General features: G+C 44.8%; 1 protein-coding gene and 1 pseudogene across 2 annotated transcripts; both read right to left on the reverse strand.

Moving 5' to 3' along the window:
* Positions 1-641: 641 nt before the first annotated feature.
* Positions 642-3,805, reverse strand: LOC147462589 (uncharacterized). The gene is made up of 2 exons (XM_086484411.1): positions 2,829-3,805; positions 642-2,668 (listed from the first exon to the last, which is right to left on the reverse strand). Exons 1-2 carry the CDS (start codon positions 3,660-3,662, stop codon positions 683-685), a joined length of 2,820 nt encoding a protein of 939 aa, XP_086340537.1. The 5' UTR covers positions 3,663-3,805; the 3' UTR covers positions 642-682.
* An 8,051-nt stretch (positions 3,806-11,856) lies between these two features.
* LOC147462590 (uncharacterized) lies at positions 11,857-13,499 on the reverse strand (annotated as a pseudogene). The gene is made up of 2 exons (XR_015189999.1): positions 12,556-13,499; positions 11,857-12,414 (listed from the first exon to the last, which is right to left on the reverse strand). The product of XR_015189999.1 is annotated as an uncharacterized LOC147462590 (transcript).
* Between the last annotated feature and the right edge of the window lie 3,790 nt (positions 13,500-17,289).

Consider the following 17,289-nt stretch of genomic DNA (forward strand, 5'->3'; position numbering starts at 1 on the left):
TCTCGAGAGCATGCAACTCTCACATCCTCTCTTGCATGCTCTCACATCCTCTCCTCCAATATCTTTAGCTGCTCCTACAATGGCAGCAATGACAGCTATATTGAATAGTAATGCAGCCTTGAAGGTAGCTTAATTACCTACTTGCTCATCTCCACTAATTGTGTTTTCAAGGCACCAAATGTGCCATCAGTTTTCAGCCGTCACTATGTTCGCCCTACTTACTTAGTCCTAGACCTCTTCTATAGTAGCCATACACCATATCCCATTGGATCAGCCCATTCCCCAGCAATCTTGGTCTTGTGAAAAGCACTCCGTAGCTTCTCAGTACGAACAGTTGTTCTTCCAAGTTGTGCAATAAGAAGCACCTACCCTCAATCGGACTACGGTCCCTGAGAAAGTTGGTTAGGACCCCACCTCTCTCTCTCTCTCTCTCTCTCTCTCTCTCTCTCACATACTGAATAAAAGAAAGAAGGAATCATAAAACATCAACATATTTTGTTATTATCAATAACCAGGAAACAACCATTTAAGCCAGAAAACAGAGCATGTGTGTGTACCACATGAACATATTTTGTTGTATCTTTTCAGCCAGGAATAGAGTATATGTGTTTCTATTGGAACAGAGTACATATGCATGGATATACAGTAGGACATATAAGCAATCCTGTTCATCACAAAGCGTTCAACAAATAACGAAAGTATCAACCAGCGTGATGGGGATATTCGAGGTTTGCAACAGGTCTTGAAATGCCCTGTTCACCACCAAAGAGGCAAGCTTGGCTACAGGATGGGCAAGGTCTCCATATTCAAGCAGGAGAGCTCGCATTGAAGGACGAGGGTTGTCGTTGCTGGGGAAGGCAACAAATGCTAGAATTGGGTCATCCATTAGAACATAGAAGTAGCGATCCTCCCAATCTGGCATAAGGGGACCTCCAGTACCACGAAATACACCTTCACATATGTCAAGAGGGAAGGCAACTAATCTCTCTAATGAAACAGATATGTCAAGAGGGAAGGCAGCACGCCCTAATGTGTCTAATGAAACAGGATCCCGGACAATCAAAGCATCTGTATTGCCAGCCTCGGGAAAGACTTCCAAAGGCAGAATGCCCTCTTCAACACACTGCTCATGTTGTTGATTGCCGTGTGTTGTGTCATTCTTGCCGCTGTCAGCCTGGGTGGCACGCCCATCCTCATTTTCTTTCACAAACCTCAGCCCCACTACCACCATGCTCCAAGGGCCTGACAACTGTAGGTTGTCATCTTCTATCACTTCAAAGCTGACCTTCTCCAGCTGCTGCCTGTGGTCCTTCGTGAATAGGCCATCAAGCAAAAAATCCAAAAGCTGCCTCCCCATCACTGCAATCTCCGGTGCTTGTAGACGAAGTGACAAGTTTGGCACCCAAGTGTGCTCCCTTTTCCGGGTATATGCCCAGATCACTCTCTCCGTTCTCTCATTTGTGTCGACCTCTTCTCCTGTGTCATCATCGTATTTTTCCACCATCACCCTGATATTCGTCAAGAAAATGGCACTGGCAAGTCCTTTCTTCCCTTGTCTTTTTAAGAATTCAATGGTATTCTTTTCCAAGTGCTCATCCTTGTCAACGGTGAAGCCTTTCACCTCCGCCAATGCAAGGATGCTGTTGATACGATCCCCCTCATGTTTGCTATCTCTGTTGTTGCAAATCTCCAGAGTGCTCTCCAAGTCTGGCATTTGAATAGCTCTGGTTACCACATCCTCATATAAGTTATGCACACCAGCACGCCAAACCTTGAGTAAACCAGCATCTTTTAACAATCCACCTAAAGGGGACGTCTCTAGCCATTCGCTGGCCCGCTCAGGTAGATCAGGTGGGGGTGAAGGGCCAAGCAGGACTGAAAGAAACCCATCTTGTTCCACAAGCTCTTCCAACCCCGACATAGCTAACGTGGTCTCTTCTGATTGCCCCTCACCCGATCCCGCCCTGCTATCCAAGCAGCTCTTCGGCATTGATTGCATCAAGATGACCAACAGTGCCAAAAACCTATTCTCCTCCAAAACACACACAGTGGATGTCTCTTCCTCATACCATGTGGCTAGATTCGCTTTGAATTCTGCAAACGTCTGCCCACGCTTTCTGATCCCATCATCACCAACCAGGTTGTGGCCGAGGCGGACACAATACCTCAGGTTTTGAGATAGCACCGCCTCTTGCAATGTCCAGACTCGCGTGTGCCAACGAGCAACCAAATCTCCATCGAGCCTTATCGGTGCCATGGGTGACCCTATGTAGTGGAGAAAGATGATCGTCTCAAAGGCGTTAGCGTAGATCCAACCCATGTGCTTGATGGTCTCCTCTACTTCCGATGCATCAAACTGAGCAATGCAGACCCCATCATGCCAGACATAATTTGTAAGCATGCGGTTCTGCAGCAGAATCTCACACATTCTCAAGATGTCACCCATTGCGTTCTTGTGTGTGGTACACAGCTCGGATTTGACATCTAAACTTTCTCCAACCTGTTGGCCCCCTATGGTAGAGCAATTAAGAGCAGGGTTGCATCTCGGCCGAAATGTTCCACGATACTCTGAGGCACAAGGGCAATTAAAAACTTCATACACTGCCATGCCATATGTATGTGACACAGCAGTGTAACCCACCTCCTCAGACCAATCAACGAGTATCACCTGTGACCAAGACGAGCTTATCATTGAGCTGAAGAGAAGTTGTTCACTGTACTCTTGATTACTGCCTAAGGCAGTGATTCGACGCAGACTAATTCGAGCAAACATCACTGCTCATTTAAGATTGTAGGGAAAGACTCAACCATTTGACAAAACCGCATACCTTTCCTTGCTGTACAGAGGCTTTGCAGTCGATCAATCGAAGGAAAGTTGGAGGTTGAAGGTCCAAATTCTTTACAAAATCTGCTCTTTGTTGCGAACTCTTTGTCATTAAAGCAGCCAGCACACGCTGATGTTCAGACTCAAGTGTCAGATGACCTTGTGACAGCCTGTCAAAAAATGCAACTGCGAGCTGACGCAATACATCCTCATGTTCCTCAGGATAGCCTTCCTCAGCAACATTACTGTGGTCCTTGTCAGAGCTCCGGTTGAGCAAGGAGTTGTGGTTAATGTCTGTGAGGAGATCATCCATTGTTTTGATGAGACCTGTCAGGAGTTGCTTGTGTTCTGTAACTGAAATGGGTTTGCCCGCTACTATCATGTCAATAACTTCCACTAACCTCAGAGCCCAAGCATGAAATGAAAGGTCCTTGTCTTGTTCCTCATCGTGCAAGAACCATGCATCGGCGTAATCGGATCTAAGCCGACTAAACAGTTGTGCGACAAAATCCGCCAGGGGGTCTTCAGACTGGTCGGGAAGAAGGTCAAGAGAAGACTTCAACATCTGGATAGAGACCACCTGCTCTATCTCATGGCCACAGAGCAGGTGTGGTGTGGGAGGATTGGATGTGTCTAGTGGCTTACCATCGGCGGCATCGTTAAGCATCTGCGCAAGCGTAACCAGCTCAGCCCTCTGACGGAAACGGAGAGGATTACCAAGAGCGGCTGCATGAAGGTAGGAGATCAAATCTGTGACATGCTGGATGTGAGCAGAGTGAAGAGATGAGAGTAAGGCTTTCATGTTGGGCTCCTGCGGGTTGATGGTGAGAGTCGACATGGCTGCAAATGATGGTGGGTGTAGCTCCAACTTGCACACAGAGGGCGGGAACTTTAGAGGTCTCGCTGTCGAAGCTTGAGAGCCGCCATGAAAAAGCTTACCAACGTGTGGCCGGGTCAAAGGCTAATCTATACTAGTCTATCTATCTATCTGGCTATATCTATACTTCTATACTATACAATATATACTATATACTATATATTAAGGAGACTCTTTTCCAATGCCACGTGTCAAAATTTGCTGCTCCGACCAATGGCGCCTGCAAACCCGGCAACACAGGGAGATATTGTCACTGTGCAGTGTGCGGAGAGAGAGAGAGAGAGAGACGGTCGTCACTGAATGCTCCAGGCCCGTGTGTGTGTGTGCTTGGAAAGTTGTGTTGGCGCTGCCCGTTGAAGACTCGGGAGTCGGGAGTCGGGAGTGTGTGTGTGAGAGAGAGACAGAGACGCCGATTGTGTCTGGCATAGATAGAGAGAGAGAGAGAGAGAGAGAGGTGGAGACGAATTCCAGAGCTCGGGAAAAATCATTTATCCAAACATGCAAATTTCTTTTTGTCAAGAGGAACTTTTTTAAAATTAGGTAATTTTCTTCGGTTTTTTACACTATTTTTCTCTATTTTGGGTCGGAATTTGTCCCTTTCCCCTTGCCCTCAATCGACATTTTTGAAATTGAAAACGGCACGATACTTTTTTCGAAGACTGCTTCCAATGTTTTGATGGAGAGAGAGAGAGAGAGAGAGAGAGAGAGAGAGAGAAAGAGAGAGGGAGAGAGAGCAACCCGTCTGTCCCTGCCGGCGATGACTTCCAACTGTCTGCGTTGGTATCTGTGCATGAGAGAAAGAGAGAGAGAGAGAGACGACTTCCAGTCAGTGCTCGCGAAAAATCATTTTTCCAAACATGCAAAATTCTTTTTCTCAATTTTGTCAAGAGAAAATTTTTTAAAATTAGGTCATTTCTTCATGTTTTTACACTATTTTTCTCTATTTTGGGGCGAAATTTCTCCCTTTCCCCTTGCCCTCCACCGGAATTTTTGAAGTTAAAAACGGCACGATATTAAGCTGAGACACATTTTTCCCGAAGACTGCTTCCAGTGCTTTCATGGAGAGAGAGAGAGAAAGAGAGAGAGAGAGAGACGAATTCCAGTGCTCAGGAAAAATCATTTATCCAAACATGCAAAATTCCTTTCCTCGATTTTGTCAAAAAGAACTTTCTAATAACTAGGTAATTTTCTTCAGTTTTTTACACTATTTTTCTCTATTTTGGATCGGAATTTGTTCCTTTCCCCTTGCCCTCAATCGACATTTTTGAAATTGAAAACGGCACGATATTAAGCTGAGACACATTTTTCCCGATTGATGGAGAGAGAGAGAGAGAGAGAGAGAGAGAGAGAGAGAGAGAGAGAGAGAGAGAGAGAGAGTGCAGCGACTCTAAGCCGGGAAGGAGAAGCAGGAACCGCCTCCTGTACGCAGGAGTCGACCTCCACCATCTTGAGCGCAGATGGGGTCTCTGGCTCTACGCTGAGCTGCTGAAGAAAACCCGTAATGGGCGCGAGGCTGGGGGAGCAACACAGCAGGCGAAAGCCAGCCTTACCTGCTCAGCGCAGGAGGCCGCCATCGGTAAGTTTTGCGTTTAGTCTTTTTTTTGTTTTTTTTTGCATGCGGCCGCCCACGGGCGACCCTAGGGACACCCTAAGTGGGCCCTCCCATGGTACGAAATGGAAATCCTTGCCGCTGTCGTTTTTGGTTGAGCACACGGTGCAGAAATTCATGGTCGCCAGCGGAGATGGAGCTGATGTTGCAGAAAATCAGCGTCAACAGTGGCCATGGCATCGATTAAAAAAAAACACCATACTCGTTCCATGCAAGGGCTTACAACCAAGGGCATGCAGGTCGGACTATGGAGGCACACTCTAATCAACCATAGATCTTGTCGAGTTTACCTTGAAAGAACTCAGCCGGTGGTGAACAGCTTAACACGGACCATGCGGAGTATCCACAATCATGCACAACATGCAAAGCACAGCCTTGCAGCATGTACCAGCTCGAGGACATCCGACAAACTGTCGATGCTAACGCCATGTCTTTTGGTATGGGGCACTTTCGGTATGAAGGATGCTCGAAAACGTAGGCACTGTGGCCGATACAACAAATTCCTCGAAGGCATTTAGCAGATAAACAATACGAGGTAAATAGAAGATTTCAATACCGCTTTGTTTTCCTCAAGAACATGCTGCATCACGCCACGAGAAAGGCTTGTGTGAACCGTGTTGTTATCAAATTTGCTTGCACGCATGGTTTATCCAAGGCATGATAACCCCACACGGTTGGATCATGCCGAGGGTTGTGTTTAGCAAACTGTGGTTGTCCGAAGACCAATGATGGGTTTGACGACCAAAATCAAGCAAGGCTTGAGTGAGAAATGATCTCGTTTCACAGGAAGGCTTCTATCCATGCCTGGCAAAGGTTAGGGAATGGTAGTGCTAGAGAATCTCATGGAGATCGACACAGTCTGTTGCTATTCTTGATGAAAGGAGGCAGCAGATGTTTGACAAGACCAACCATTAATGACTATTTCAAGAAGCTGTCATGCAAATTGTTAGGGCTTGTTCTCTCGACATCACTGGAGCAAGGCTTCGTCTTCGTAATCAAGCGCAGCAGGTACGAGGTACATACTTTGCAAGAAATTTTTATTTTTAATTTTTGCTTTTCAATACATTGTACAATTCGACAAGGTCAATCATTTGTGGCTGCTCGACAAGGTCGACTTTCTTTTACTATAACATTTGCCTATGAGCACGAGTATCTGTAGCTCTGAGGCATGGTAGCATCCAAAGTGGGTCTACTGCAAAGTATCATGCAAAGACAAGACTTACATGTTCGCCCTATGCTATGAGCATACAAACTTAGGACGGACTTGACAATATTCCAGTAGGTTATTCCATTAGAAACAGGCGGGCGTATATGATACAAGGAACGTAGTTGTACATACGACAGACCCGACTTGTGCAGCAAATATGGCTATGCGCCATTTTTAAGCGATTTTTCTTCCACGGAATATCGGGCCAACTGGTTACAGCAACGACTAGGTTAGCCAATGTTACAATCTTCTTATTTTTTCATGTTTACATCTTTGATTGGAAACTATTGCTTTTGTGCAAAGCAAGGTGCTTTGACAATTTTATATGAAGCAAGGCTTCTTCCTTGTGCCGAGGTACTGCCCAATGACTTGGCATCAAAGGCATTGGCACACAAGTTTAAGAAACTGGAAAAATAGGGAGTCTCAGCTCACAGAATCCCTACTAGTTTAAACTATGCAAGGCACTTATGGTTTGCGCTCTCACGTTTGAGGCCATCACTCTCGCCAAGGGCTTAAAAATATGTATGCAAGGCATGCTCACCAGGTGGCATGAATTCCACCACTTCAGAGATTACACTTCCGCTATCACACCCGACACTCTATCACGGACAAACTAAGTTATGGATAGTTTAAATTTGTGGTTGCTGTCAACGCACAATACCACTAAATGGAACCTAAATCTAGGACTTATTTCATAGGCAAAGTGCCCTATTAAGTCATTTTTGTCAAGTCACGACCCCATACAGGGTAAGTGGGTCAAGCTATGGCTTGAGTTTTTTGTTCCCTCTCTTGATGAGAGAAGTTATACATGCAAATTGTTGCATGCTTATAGGATAAGTTGCACGTCAGGTATCAGATGCGGCAGAGCAAACACATTGGGCACAAGATATACAAACTCGTCACTTAAGGAAAGTTCATCAGCCCAGCATTCTCTCTCTCTCTCTCTTTCTTCTTTCTCTCCATGAATAATAAAAAATTTCTACGCAGTTTTTGATACATGTTTTGTTTGGGAGTTAGCATGAGCCAAGGTGCTCTAACTCTCAGTTAGAAATTGGGCAAGACGCCCTCTACATTAGTCTTCATTGTTTCCTTGATTGAACACTAATTGCCATAAGGGCTATGTGCCACACACGCTGATTAAGAGTCATTGTCAGATCTCGGGTATGACCCAACGGTTGGCATTCCTTGGGGATTGTTCTTAAGATCGAACAGATCTACCCACTAGACTACACAATGACGTTAATGGACAAGCAGGAGTCTTGTCATTACGGATGTTTATGGTGTCATTTTTGCACGACATAGTTTCAGTGCGACACTCGCGTCGAGTTTTTAATAACCATAAACTCAACTCAGCTGATTTCTACCATGGATTTTAGATGCAACATACCATTGCGATAGCATGGTTGTCCATAAGAGCTAGACTTTCCACGTGTGTGGATTTCCTACTCTCTCGTTAGCACTATGAGTGTCTATGGACGCATTGTTTTGGGGTAAGCCCCGCGGGTGCTTACTAAATCACCCCATAGTCATGGAGGATCACAGTTGATCTATTCTCGTTATACTTTCAAGGAAAGAAGTCCGCACTATACCACGCGATAGCAGACGAATTCACCTTCTCAAGTTGATTCCAATCATTCTGTACACTGTTGACTATGTTGGTTACCGTTACCTGCTAATCAAGCAGTTTCTACAAAGGGTCTTATCAAAGGGTTTGACTACGTAGATTCTAATCAAAGGGTTTGTATTGCAAAGGCAACATCTAGGGTTTTCGGTGCAATGTTGCTTGTTCTTTCACACGTGGACGATGTATTCCTCTGTATTTGAATGCGGGTAAGTGAACATTCAATTCAATCTCCAGGTATGCATCTATTGATTTGGTGCTATTCCAGTTTTTAGTATGCATTGCTTGGTTTTTTCAAGTTGTTTAAATACGCTTGAATATTTCAGGGCCATGCCAAGGGCGTGTCGAAACAAGTATTTTGGGCTGTAGTGTCCAATGTACATTATGCTGTTATGAATCCACTTGTAGGATTCAATTTGGCACATGTTGTCACATGGGATACAACATGGTCTAGGGACTCAAGGAGTTCGGTTTAGCGAGTGTGGAGCAATGAATGAGGGTCCTCTCACTCTTGTCGCAGAGTGTTTAAAGTTACCTCCACACACAAGTACATCTTGTACTTGTAGGATGTTCTTTTTTCAGACATCCTTAGTTGGGACATATTCCACATGTGGCGAATATGAGTCTCTGGGACTGACACTGGCGTCCACTATTTCAAATATGTGTCACGACAAAGCTCCTAGGTGCTGGTCACATCTGTTTTCTAGACCATTTTCAGCACGACGTATCAGGAGCAATTTCATGGCCAAAAATTGTCGAATACTTAGAATGACTTGTTCATGAACAAGTACTACTAAACAACATTACAGATGGTTGTTTATACATATAGCAAAGCTCTAAGTTGTTAATGAAAAAGTTTCATTGTTTGTACCTAGAAGTGATTCATGTTCCACCTTCTATTATGGTTCAGACGTCTCAGCAAGGCTTGCACACGATTGCAATTGAAAATATTTAGTTTCTTTCATCACTATTTCCATTCCTTTTTAATGTGTGCTAGACGCATCACATTTGTCCTAAGTATTGGCAAGGATCACCATGGACATACAGTTCGGATCTGTTTTTTGCTAAATGCATGCACACTATGTGTTATGGGCCCTAGTGTTTAGCAAAGGCTGATTTGGAATGGCATGTATATTCCTCAAGTTGTTGCTTATGAAGCATTTTTGCACTCTATGTGCAGTATCTCAATGAGTTTACTTTTTGGTCTACCAATCACCAATAGAGATCATGGCTCGGTTTGGGTGCTTGTAAATCTTTCAAATTAACCACGATGGTTATTCATCCAATTGTTGATTCCTCAGCAATGTGGTACGATATTGTGATCCCCGTTTACCAGCCATCTGGAAAGACTGTTTGTAAACCGTGGGGGGAAAAAAACACCTCAGTACTGCCAGTTATCCAAGGGGATAAGAAAATTACAAATTGTAATCTTGTGCTAAAAGGATATGCAAGTGCGTACATTAGCACCACGCAATCCAATTAGTAAGCATTTATTGCTCTACTTGGAGTTTGCTTATAAAGTTAAAGCATGGTTGCGACTAGGTGTAGTATCTTCATGTATAAATCAAGTTCTCAACCTTGAACACTAGTGATGGTGGGGTTGTTTACTGCTGAAATTGGAAAACAAGTCAAGGACTTAAACTTGGCTGATGAGTATGTTAGCAAGTTACTTTCATGGAAAGTGAAAAGAGGTACTCTTTAGGGTACATCTTTGTGTGATAACTTGTTTTGAATACTCATGTGTGTTCTAAATGGAGTCTACACACAATGATAGGATAGGAATCGGTAACACAAGCTGGTTGCAAATGGACAACAATGTGGAAAATCAAGATGTTACTCTTGGTTTCATTCAACCGTGTTCCGTTCAACCAAACAGTTGGATCCATGAAGGATGCCACTTGGGAAAACATTAGTGTTCTTAAGAAGAAGTTTCCCACTTTTGTTTTCGAGGACGAAAACTCTTCTTAAGGGGGAGTAATGTCAGGACACCGGCAAGGCCAGACTAGACAAGGGCAAGGCCGGGCTAGGGAGTGTGGAAAGGGAGTCCAACTAGGGCAAAGGGCCAGGGGCCATGCTATATAGTGGGTGGTTGGGTGGTGGACTCCTAGGTTCTCGTTCCCCTGGTCTAACACGTTCACTGTCTGTGCGCAAGAAGGTGGCAATATCACTACATTTGTTGGGTGTGGGTGGTCCACTGCACAACATGGCCAACCTTTTTGGTGTTGGGCAATATACAGTGTGTTGAGTGCTACACCAATTTTTGTCTGCAATATTGAAACACAAACACTCAATCATATGTTGACCTAGGACTCCACAAGGTTGGCAAGCTCTAAAGGACGGCTTTGAGGAGTAACAGGGAATTCCAAATTGTTGCGGTGCAATCGATGCTACGCACATCAACATGGAGCTACGGATAGGTGAGGCACACACCCATTGGTATGATAGGGATCACAACTACTCAATGACACTACAGAGTATTGTAGATAGCGACATGCATTTCTTAGACATCATGTGCAGGATGCTAGGGATGTGCAACGATATCCGAGTTCTCAGAAACTCCTCTATCTATACCAAGGCACAATCCAATGCCATCTTCAATGGCCCCGCTATCACCTTTGGTCGTCATCACCTAAGAGAGTTCATCATCAGCGATGGAGGATACCTATACCGTGGTTGGTGATTCCGTTTCCAGTCATGGAGAATGAAGCACAACAACAAAATTTCAATTACAAGCTCTCAAGCACACGTATCATTGTAGACCGCACATTCGACCGCCTCAAGAAAATATGGGGCTACCTTCTACAACGCGTTCGAAACCTAGATGTTGAGTTTCTACCAAAGTTAATTGTGGCATGTTGTGTCTTGCACAACATATGGGTGGACTTCAGAGTGCACGAGATAGCAGATGGAGATGATGAAGTGTTGTTGGATGACTCCACAATAGCACATGTCCCACAAGTGCTACGTGGATGTACTAGGGACGTCCTATTTGAATACATGAGGACCCTCAGGCTTGTTGTGAGGATATTCGCATGATTCCTTGTATTGTTCACTTCATAACATGGTTCGTTGCAATGTTGGTCTCATTTAAAATTCACTTTGCAATTTTGGTGCCCTTTTATTGTTTTGCACTCCGGTGTTGTGCTAAAGTTTGCGAGTGGTGTTCGAGCTCCTGGGGTTTATGTGAGTGTGTGTGTGTGTGTGTGTGTGTGTGTGTGTGTGTGTGTGTGTGTGTGTGAGTGAGAGAGAGAGAGAGAGGGAGAGGGAGTACTTACATTATGGAAGTACTTGCATTATTCTTCGAGGAACTTGTGAAGAAAGATCTCATATGAGCAAATGGAAACATTTTGCAAAGACCGCAAATGAGACGTCTAAACTTTCAGTAAGATTCTTTGTTTAATGGTGGCTGTTTTAGCACTTGATGGGCTATTTTATCCATCTATTCCCTTTAACAAGGTTGAACATAAAATATATAAATTATTCTTACTTAATTTGTATACTCCCAATATTTATGTTCTTCACCAAGGGCTCTCAGCTGCTCATACCGTAAAACAGTCATTGATGATTTGTTCCCATGGAGCCTACTATAATTCGTGCATGGAAATATTGCCAATAAAAGAAACAGCCATTTGATTGGCAGTGGAAGAAAATGACACTCACTAATGCTTCATTGAAAAATATTTCAAATCTATTATAGTTATGACTGTCACAGCTCATTTACACTTTGTGCCATACTCAAAGAATTCGAGTAAAAACAATGTAGGCCGATGTGAGAGAGAGTGAGAGCAATGGAGATGAGACTACTAAAAGATGGAAGAAGCGCCACATGAGCAAAAAGAAACATGACAAGGAGATGAGGAAAAAGAAACATGACAAGGACATTTGATGGCCTGGATGATAATCTACTCCACATGAGGGTCTTGGGGTTTTCGAATTAATGCAATGCACTTCGTAATCTCGCCCAAAGAGGAGCAAATTGCACCTGTGCCTTCACACATTGTTTGAAGCTTAGCATGCTCGATTTTCAATGCTTGGCGGTCTCGAGCTTCCTCTCGTGCATCTCTTCGACGCTCAGCCTCCTCAAAGCGCCTAGGATGACCGGCCTCAAATTCCTCGTAGATAGTTGTGAGCCTCTTGGTTGTTTCGACTAGATCTTTGATGGTCCTAGCATGCACTCGAGGACGATGTTTTTGCTTCACTCCCTCCGAGGAGGAGTCCTCAGCCGAATCTTGGCCACCCATGTCGGATGGTGCGTGGACATCTTCGATGTCATCCCCTACAAGGTAAAAGGTAGCATTTAGTGTATACACACACACACACACACACACACACACACAATGAGTGAGAGAGAGAGAGAGAGAGAGAGAGAGAGAGAGAGAGAGAGAGAGAGAGAGAGAATAGTGGACACCATGCTCACTTGTGGGAGCAGCGTCATCGGGATGGGAGTCGACCAAATTAGCTCCAACATCCACGTTGCAATCGCCACCAAACAATCGAACCATTTTGTCGTAGAGATCACTTGAGAAATCATCGGTTGGCAAGCCTTTGTCACGTCTCTCTGCTAGAGACATTTGCCAGAAACTGTTCCACCCCGAAGGAATGTGATTCTCATAGTCACGAATCCTATTAAACATCCCACTGATTTTTCCCCACTTGTTCTTGCATTGAGTTTACTGCGGTGCAAATCACTAGCTCGACAGATGTTTGCCATCGCTTGCCATCAATCCTTTAGCCTAATTAGAAGCCCACCTTCCATGATTCGGACCTTTAGGTCCTTTTTGGCTTCCACCAAGATGATCACCTCGTGTGGACGCCGATTCACACGTCCCCTAGTGGACGGTGCTTTGGTGGGAACTGACTGACACACATTGCGAGAAGATGGCAACATAGCAGTTGTGGCTAGAGTGGTATTGGATCCCCCCTCGACAGTGGCGGTGTTGCTATCACTTGACACTGGAATCGGAGCCAGCCTTGTCCCACCTCCCACCGCACAATTTGGAGCTAGTGCCGATCGCACCTGTGGTGGGTGTGCTTGGATAGGAGGGTGGGTTGGCAACGCTAAAGTTTCAAGGAGTGTTGGCTGAGCCGCAGCTACGCAATGCAGTGGACCTGGCCGACTAGTAAAGACAATTGTTGGCCCTCGAGCCCCGCATTGTGTCGGCCTTCTATGGGGCCGAACAAGGCGAGAGGCTTGCGGGTTGGGAGCAAGGTATGGAGAATTCATAGCAATGGCATGTAGTTGCGATCTTGCAGGTGGCGGTGGCGTTTCATAGTCCTCCTCCATAAAGTGCATCTCGTTTTCCATTTGTGTGGAGGGCACACTTCCTGAGAGTCATCTAGCCACAAGGAGTTGAGGCCCATGGAGTCAGTTGTTCACCTGCCAAAAGCCACACCCACAACAAAGGTAATCAGACAGTGTGTGGTCGATTCGCCACAAATTTGAATGAAATAACATAGGTATTTTATACTCTGTAGCTTAATGCCGTATTTAAATATAACACAATCTGCGTTGCCTGTTGCAGACACTGGCATAAAGAAAGAATACAGATAGCATTGCCGTTTTGAGGTAGCTGGCTGCAGGCCCTACTGATCTGCGTATGGTGGAGAGCAATCATCGCCTAGCACCGAAAGAGCCGTTTACAATTGAAAACAACTGTCTATTCACGAGTAAAGTGCTTGTGTGTGTGTGTGAGAGAGAGAGAGAGAGAGAGAGCGAGAGAGAGCCGTATGCAGCTAAAAACCACTACGCATTCACGAGTAGGAAACGAGGCAGTAAACAACCGTACCTGTAGGCAGAGTGCTTGTGTGTGTGTGTGTGGAGAGGAGAGAGAGAGAGAGAGAGAGAGAGAGAGAGTTGGCGATGGCGCAGGGCTTGCAAAAGGTGATGGCGAGAGCTGCAAATCCTGATCTTGCCTGGCATGGTCACCATATTATATAAGCACTAGCTGAAGAAGGTGGCCTCAACGTCCTGCAATGAGGTGGAGAAGAAATAGTTAGCGCCAAAGGCATTCAAACAATGCAGCTGCTACCATCTAGTCACGTTTGCGAAGGTCATTGGGAAATAAGCACTAAAGATCAACCCCCCCCCCCCCCCCCCCCCGGGGTTAGGATGCATGGCGGCCATTGTGGTGGGTGGTTGAACAGCGGCTGCTTGCAATGGCGTGGCTGTTTTGGCGAGTGTATGGGAAGACCAATGGAAGGCGAAGGTCCGTTGAGAGGCGCTTTTGGAAAGCATATGGGAAGGCATTCTTACATCCATCGTACTGCATCGGTTTTTATGCACAGGCTTCCGACAAATGGGGTGCTTCTTTTTTTTATGCACAGGCTTCCGACAAATGGGGTGCTTCTTTTTTTTTTAAGTGTTGACTTTATTCCACCGATATCGTGCATCAGGCCAGGCACCCGTGACCATCCTTTGCCTTGAGATACCCCCAAGGGCGCCGCTTAGTGGGGGTGGAACCCACCACCTTGGTGATGCAAGTCCAACCCTCTACCAGCAAATGGAGGGGTGCTTGAACTAGTGTCGCTTGATTGTAAATGGATATAGCTATATATACATATATATTTTTTATTTTATTTTTTAAATGCTATGAGGAGCTTGAATTGTATTAATCAATCAAGAATTACACACCAACCCTGGCATATCCTTTGCACATGGAACTACTACAACCAAATTGGTATTACTTCACTGCTTCCTTCTCCTCAAGATTTGCCACCAACACGTATCTAATATCTCCCTAGGGGATCATTCTTTCTCCGAAAGAGAAGCATATTCAAGAATGCCATATCGCTCTCAACACCCACTATAACATATGCGCGGTATTATCGCTCACATTACCGCAAAAAAACAAACAAACTTGAAATATAAAAAATCACGTACGCGACAAATACTGCGGCAAAGCTGGCAGTAATGGTCTAGCGGTAACTGATGCGGTAATGGATGCGGCAATATTTTCGCAAATATTATCGCGTACTTTGCTGCAACAGTACCCTCACATATTACTACGTCAGGCTTATCGCGAGCATTACCGCGAAGGGATTTATTATAAAAAAATAGATGACCGTTTGGATTGTCCTTTGCAGGACCATCCAAAAGGTCATCTATTTTTTTATTTATTTTAGTTATTTTACAAAATTATTATTAATTACAACAAAATATCACAATTGGACAATACATTGAGCCAAAAAAAGATTGATAATTTCATTTACATAAGTGGAATTACAATTGGGGGAGGTATTGAGCCAAAAAATGATAGTTATTGCATTTACATAAAGGGCAAAAAAAGCCCGCGTGTACAAAATAGAGTATGGTCATGTGGGATAGGGCAAACGGGGCCCGCGTATACAAAATAGAGGACGCTCATGGGGGAGTTGGCGGCATTTCACGTGGAACTCCTTGACTCTGCAAAACCATAAAAAAGAAACAATTAACACTTTGTTATTTAATATTTGATATAAAATCAACAATTTGTTTATTTAGATAAGATTAAACTTACATGTTGCAGACTTCTGCACGCATTTTCAAACTCCTCTCGAGAGATCATTTGATTTTCAAACAACCAACACCAAGTTTGATACTCGGTATGGTTCTCTCTATATCTCTGCACTTCTTTGGTCGGGCGACTCATGGTAATGTTATACTGACAAAAAATAGCAACCAATTAATTAAATGAAAAACATTAGATTTTTTACAATAAAACTAATATTTTTACTTATATATTTGTCTTTCCAAGCCGTTTTTCCTCCCGAACCATAATGCGTAGGAGTCTGATGGGATCTGGCCTCAACTTGACGCGTATACATCCTCGCACCGGTTGCCCTTTCGTCCTCTTTCTCGCCCATAGCGGTCTCCCACTCCACATCATGGACATTTCTTGGCCGATAGCTATGCTCTGGAGACTCCATTGTCTTCTTTGCCACTCTCCTCACACTAGATTTTTTGTTCTTCAGAAATGTTTTGACATGCTCTTGCAACCATTGCCTTGAGAATTGTTGCCCCTCAGGGTTGGGGAAACGCATGTGCATGGTTGTCTCTATATATGTGAGGTTGTAGGGATCTTGCTGATCAAATTTGAGAAAACAATTGATATATGTGGAGTGGATTAATTGGTTGACGTGTGTGCGGAATCTCCTGCCCTGTGCTGTCCCGAGATTCACCATACCTCCTCTATGAACCTGGTAGTATAACCCGCGAGCATCTGGTGAAGGCATGTCATGGTCCTCATCTTCTGCTGGAGCAAGGAGCGGTGACTGTGGAGGAGAATCTGTAGTACTCCCCCCCCCCCCCCCCAAAACAACAACTAGCTCCGCTCCCTCGTCGAGATCGACCGGCGCTAGCGCGCGAGCTGCCCTGACGTTGACTGCCAGAAGAGCTCCGACGTGAATCTGGGACAGAAGGTGGGATAGGTGATGGATAGGTGGACGCCCGTGGCGTCGAACCCTGTGGCGTCGCACCCAACGGCGTCGGACCCTGGGGCGTTGAACCCTGTGAAGGAAAAGTTGAACCTGGAGCTGTAGCTGGAAAACTCTGCAGGTATGGAGTGCCATGAGTCGGAGTAGAGACCTCTGATAATCCAAAAGTTGCTAGCTGCGCCGGTGAATAGCGCTGTGTAAGGGTCTTCTGTGAACCTAACCACTCAGCCCGAAGACGCAATGCCCTCTCTACATCTGGATCGGTCACAGGTACGGCAGTGGACCCACCTAGAGCGTCCCGAAACCAGCCGAACCCTGATGATGACTGCTGAGGCGACGGCTGTGAATGATAGGCAGAGAGAGCGTCGGGATATGATATCCCGTCTGCCATGAAATCCTCAATGCTGCGAAAGCGTGGTGTGGAAGAAGAAGACATGGTTTGCATTTATTACGACAAAGATTAAACTAGGGTATAAAATTTGAATATATGATTAAAAATTTACACATTGATTTTTTTCAAACATTGGATTTTTTAACATTGGATTCTCTATAGTATCCAATGTTGAAAGAATCCAATGTGGAAAGAATCCAATGTGTGTCTACAACTGCTAATAAGATATTAGTGTGTGTATTGACTAATAAGAGATTATTGTGTTTATGATTAGTGTGATCGATTGCGTGATCACTTGGACGGTCATTGGGGCCTAATACGTTACCTATGACTTAATCATGGAGGTAT

Source organism: Adiantum capillus-veneris, chromosome 2 (genome assembly GCF_014529385.1).
Source record: "Adiantum capillus-veneris isolate H3 chromosome 2, ASM1452938v2, whole genome shotgun sequence".
Taxonomy (NCBI): domain Eukaryota; kingdom Viridiplantae; phylum Streptophyta; class Polypodiopsida; order Polypodiales; family Pteridaceae; genus Adiantum; species Adiantum capillus-veneris.

Bases quoted from the DNA above. Each gene is read 5' to 3' on its own strand.
- LOC147462589 (XM_086484411.1), bottom strand. From the start codon at position 3,662: ATGTCGACTCTCACCATCAACCCGCAGGAGCCCAACATGAAAGCCTTA. The intron at 2,669-2,828 runs GTATGCGGTTTT...TCTTGGTCACAG, and splicing joins CCTCTGTACAGCAAGGAAAG to GTGATACTCGTTGATTGGTC.